This window comes from Stegodyphus dumicola, chromosome 4, assembly GCF_044657685.1.
Source record: "Stegodyphus dumicola isolate Sdum_Otavi_A_Nest chromosome 4, ASM4465768v1".
NCBI classification, from domain to species: domain Eukaryota; kingdom Metazoa; phylum Arthropoda; class Arachnida; order Araneae; family Eresidae; genus Stegodyphus; species Stegodyphus dumicola.
Window position 1 is genome coordinate 44601062 of NC_140771.1, and position 5927 is coordinate 44606988.

At 33.9% G+C, this 5927-nt stretch overlaps 1 protein-coding gene across 1 annotated transcript; it reads right to left on the reverse strand.

Annotated features, from left to right (window-relative positions):
* Positions 1–3782: 3782 nt before the first annotated feature.
* Positions 3783–4849, reverse strand: LOC118179852 (uncharacterized). Its single transcript, XM_035349012.2, has one exon. It carries the CDS (start codon positions 4534–4536, stop codon positions 3913–3915), a length of 624 nt encoding a protein of 207 aa, XP_035204903.2. The 5' UTR covers positions 4537–4849; the 3' UTR covers positions 3783–3912.
* Positions 4850–5927: the final 1078 nt, after the last annotated feature.

Consider the following 5927-nt stretch of genomic DNA (forward strand, 5'->3'; position numbering starts at 1 on the left):
CATTAATGTTCATATTTTTTATTATAGATTCAGACTGCTATTTGTGAGTGCCCTGGTGGATCTAATCCTGCAAGTTGCAAGCATGTTTTTGCATTGCTTTATGCATTGGTTGATTATAGTCAAAAAAAATTATATGAAGCCCCAACTGAACAGCTACAAAAATGGCATCAACCAAGGCCAAAACTCTTATCACCAAAAAAGAGTTCAGATATATTTAAGCCACATACTTCCAATTATTCAACCACGAATTCTGTTAACTTTTCAGCACTTTTTGGAGAAAACTGTAATTTCCCAATATTCTCTGTACTGGAATGTACAGACCATCTATTTCAAGTCGGAACAATTCCCCTACCTGCATTGGTATGTACCAGGATAAATATTGAAATGCCCGACTTCTTAAATATAGAAGAGGTGCTTTACTTTCATCAAAACATAAAATGTAGCCTAGAAGAAGCATGGGAGATAGAGCTTAAAACCACAGAACAGAGTGAGAGCAATTTGTGGAAGAACCACCGTCAGATAAGACTAACAGCTTCTGCCTTTCATAGTATTGCTCACAGGATGGCGGACTTTGATACACTGGCAGCAAATATATACAGAAATCATGAAAAAGACCTCAGCAAATTGCCAGCAGTCTCATTTGGTTCCAGACATGAAAGTGTTATTAGAAATTTTATCAGGAGCCAAAATGAATCTTATATTTTGAGAAAAGTTGGGGTTGTTACCAACCCACGTATTCCATTTTTGTGTGCATCACCTGATGGCTTACTTTTCAACAAAGAAAATGTTCGGCTTGTCGAAATAAAATGCTGTTACAATCCTGAAAATGTTGAGCTGAATCAGCTTGCCAAAAGACCAAATTTTTGTTTATACAATGTAGATGGAATTTGGAAGCTTAAAACAATTCATGCATACTTTTATCAGATTCAAGGGCAATTAGCGATAAGTAATTTAACAGAATGCCAGTTTACTTTTTATTACAAATATCCAAATTATATTCATACACAGATTATACATTTTGATCCTGTATTTTGGAATAATTTGAAACAACAACTTAAAAATTTTTATTTTAATCATTACATTAAATTCTGTTTAAGATGTTAAATTTTATCTTGGCAGTATATCTGAAATCTCATATATACATTGTGAGCAATATACTATTATTGACATGTTCTAGCTGTAAAAAGAATTATATAAATATGTAACTTGCCTTTATGTATAAAAGCAGGCAACAATGAGCTGTTGGTAACAGTGATACCCCCACAGTATAGTGGATAATAGAGAATTTGTTCTCGGGGACCTGCATACCATTTTACGTTAAGGCTGTAATTGCTTTAAATAATCATCGATAATTGATCATTCTTTCATCAAGCCTTTGGTGGACTTAACTCATTTAAGGTATAATTATGTATTGGGATCAGTATGAAATCAATATTTCCTTAGCATGTTTGATGTGACTGAAAACTAGCTAAATTTCTTACAACTTTAGCTCTTTGATTTAAATCATTGGAAAAAGGAATTCGACCATTTCTTAAAATCTGATGTGATACTTAACAAATCTTACTAATAAAATAATTCAGTTAAAATGGATCTATAAGGTGCACAGACTGATATTGTTTTCTATATGAAAGAGTTTAAAATAAATCAAATTACAAGCTGTAACACAATGGCCAATACAGTACAAAGTCCGAAATCTGGACTCGTCGGGACCTTGGCGATTCTGGATTTGGGATTTTTCCGGATATCAGATCATCAATTTAAATCTGGCGAGATGGCATGCAGAAATTATACAATTAAAAATATGAATTCGTAATTTATGAAATAAAGAACAATTATACGAGGGCCATCCAGGAAGTAGATTACGTTTCCGTCTGTGTCCGCTAGGGGCGGGGCTAGCGCGGCCATCTTGGGGTCAGAGCGTTGCGCAGCTCAGTCTGCATCTAGCCGTGCTAGTGAGAGGTTCGTGCTGTGCTCCGTTCAGATACTGTGACGGTTTGAAATGTCTGCGTTAATTGAAAATCCTGCGAGGTGCGCTCAGTAATAAGGTTTCTGACTGCAAAAAACTGTAAACCGATAGAAATCTATCGGCAGCTTCGTGAAGTGTATGGGGACAACATTATCACTGAAGGTAGAGTGCGTCAGTGGGCATAAGATTTCAAAATGGCCGAAACAATGTTCACGACGAAGATCGAAGTGGGAGACCCAGCATAGTGACCGCCGAACTTCTCGAAAAAGTCGATGCTAAAGTCCGTGAAAATCGAAATTTCACAATAACGGAACTTTCTTTGAGTTTTCCACAAATTTCGCGAAGTTTGTTGCACGAAATCATCAGCGAAAAGCTTGGTTACCACAAGTTTTGTGCAAGATGGATTCCAAAAATCTTGACAGAGGACCACAAAAATCAGCGAATGGCTGCAGCGTTGAACTTTTTGGACGCTTACCATAAGGATGGTGACTCTTTACTCGATCGCATCGTTACTGGTGACGAAACATGGGTGAAACATGTGAACTGTGAAATGAAATTGCAATCAATGCAGTGAGGGCACACAAGTTCTCCCCAAAAACCCAAGAAATGCATGCAAACAATGTCGGCAAGGAAGATGATGGCGACTGTTTTTTGGGACAGAAAAGGTGTAATTTTGGTGGACTTCCTGGAAAGAGGCACTACAATAAACTCTCAAAGGTATTGCCAAACTCTCCAAAAACTCAGAAGAGCAATTCAAAACAAGCGCAGAGGAATGTTGAGCTCTAAGATCTTGTTGATTCACGACAACGCCCGGCCCCACACGGCAAATGTCACTCGTAAAGTTCTTGAATCTTTTAAGTGGGAGTTGTTTCCTCATCCGCGGTACAGTCCCGACCTGGCACCGAGCGACTTCCACCTATTCCCAGCAATGAAGAAGTGGCTGGCTATGCAGCGTTTTGATGACGACGCACAGCTGCAAGAAGAGGTAACGAAGTGGTTGAAGGCGCAGGCGGCCGAATTTTTCGACGAAGGAATTTCCAAGCTCGTACATCGCTACGATAAATGCCTTAATTTGTATGGTGACTATGTAGAAAAGTAGTATTTGAGTGTGGCTTTCATCTGTATATAATAAAATTTGTTTCCTATACTTTGTTTATTTTTTTATTCCAAAACGTAATCTACTTTCTGGATAGCCCTCGTAGTTAAACAAAAGGGTATCAAAATTTACAAAAAAAAAAGATTAATATTTATTTGTTTACTCTATTAGGGCTTTATCTAGGGGCGACGCTAGATACCGCCTGGTGCAGTCTGTTCCGTCTTTGATATGATTTAAAACAAGTTCCTCGTCATTATAATTCGCTTCCGATAGCGAAGAAAAGTGACAGAGGTTATTGAAAATGAAAAAATTTCGATTGACAAATTAGTCGGTGTTCTGGACACAGCAATTATAGGACTTGAACAGCGGAACTTTGTAACTGAACAAGAAATTATGTCTGTTTAATAGAATTAAAGAGAAAGTATTATCACATGAAATGAAGCAAAACTTAAATAACTTACATTGAAAGAAATGTTTAATAAAGTACACAAATAAATATTAAGCTTTTTCTTTTTGCAAATTTTAATACCCTTTAGATCATAATTGTTCTTTATTTCATAAATTACGGTTTCATATTTTTAATTTTAGAATTTCTGCATGCCATCTAACGAGATTTAAACTGATGATTTATAATCCGGAAAAATCGATAATCCGGAATCGCCGAAGTCCCGACGAGTCCAGATTAACGACTTTTGACTGTATAACAAAAGAATATGAAACTACTTTTTAAAATTAATCATTTTATATAAGATTTTAAAAAGTACACAGATTTATAAAACAAAAAAAATTTCCATTAACAAATGGTATGAAGTAAAATATATGTACACATATTTGGGAATACATTAACCATCTAACTATTTTTTTTTTCAGAATTTAATGGTAAAACATTTATCAGAGGTTTATTAAAATTCGTTAAAAATGCAACAATAAAAAACACCTCATTTAAATTATGTAGGCTATTATATGGAATAGCTCCCTCAAAATAGCGGAATATTTTTATTCTTCCTATTGCCCGTTCAATATGCACTCTTTTAATGGAAATAGCTTTATTTTCACTTCTTTGTTCAAGAGTGAACTGAATGTTTCCTTTCAAAAAGTGCGGTATTTTTAAATGACACCCTTTCTTAGATAATTCTGAATTAATTGTAAATCCTTTATCAGCTAATACTAAATCTCCTTCCTCGAGCAAATCAAGTAACTGACTTTTTAAAAAGAGAGCTTTATCTGATATTGCACCACACCAGAAATCTGAAATAAAGGTGACTGCTCCAGAAGGAGAGATGCCAACTAGTGCTTTCAGCGTATTGGCATTTTTGTAGTAGCTGAAAGTTAGTTGCTGTTCTGTAGGATTGCATGGCCTCTGTATTTCGAGCTCTGTGCAATCAATGATTACTCGGCAATTTGGATATTGATGTAAGAATTGCAGAGGCATGAACTCTTTAACTTGGGCCTTTTTTGGTATATATTCACACATTTAAGCTTAGTAGAAACAATTCTCGTTACACAATTGAAAATCTTTGAAACTGTAGAAGAAGCTATCTTAAAAATTATTCCTAGGAATTCATTTGTGGTTCCAGTTCGAATTTTCACTAGAAACATGAAAAATTGATCAATAGGTGGCATTCTGTCTTTCTTTAACAAATCTTCCGATAAATTAAAAAAGTTGAATATTGTCATAAACGTCTCATGAGAGAAACCTGTTACGCATTTCATGTTTACTTTTATCCTCTCATTAGCTGAAGAAAACACATTCAATAAAACATTATTTTGTGCAGCATCAAATTGGTCTCTCATTTGACAAAATTCGTTTAAAATTAACAAAAAAGACTCGTCAGTTTGTGATGATACTGTCTTCCTTATGCAAACAGGAATATTTGCTCTGAAAAGAAAAGAAAATATGTACTGTAATAAATAGTTTGACAGTATAAATAAAACAAAAGTTCTAATATTAAAATAAATACTTTTCTTCAATAGTAATGTCCAAAATTTAAAGCATGAATTGCAGCTCCTACACCACAGAATAGTTATGGTTGATTTCCACCATAACTATTCTGTGGTTATGGAATTGGTGAATAGGAATTTTCCTAATCAGCAATTAGTCAAGCAATATGCTTTTTTTTTTTTTTTCATTTTCTTTTTTTAATGTTGTGATAGACAGGCAAACAACATCCATAGTCATATTATTGCTATTTTTTTAATATATTTACAATTTCTAGATATTATACATGAAAATTTCAAGACGGTATATATGTAACTAAGGATGGGTTATATTCAATATTATAAAAAAATATATTGTAGACGACAAGCTCCAAGACCAAAATAAATGCATAAGTGTCCTTTTAATAATTTGAAAAATAAAGATAATAATGAAAAAAAGAAATAATAAAAGCAAACAGTGCTTTTAATAATTTGGGAATAAATATATGTATAAAATACAGGTACTCAACTGGGTATAAAGTATATATGTTATGAATAACAATCCCCTTCCCCCATTTTGGTGACACTACACCATGCTACACGTTGCAAACATCTAATTTATCACTTGCATCTAGCTAAAGTACCAAAATAACTGATAAATTTAAAATATCTGACTACAAGTATAAATAACATTTTATTATGAAAAGACATATCTAAAATATCTATTCTGATTACAGTACAACAACTTAATAAAAAAATGCATTCTCTTAGCTAGAAAGGTATCAATGTAACTGATTTAGGTACTTTTCCATTATGCACTTGCCATGCATTTTGATGTGTATGTGTGAATAACAGAAAAATGAGGTATGTGTGTACACATATACCATTTCGCACACACACATACCAAAATTTGCATGGCAGATATATAAAGGAAAAGTTCTCTCATTT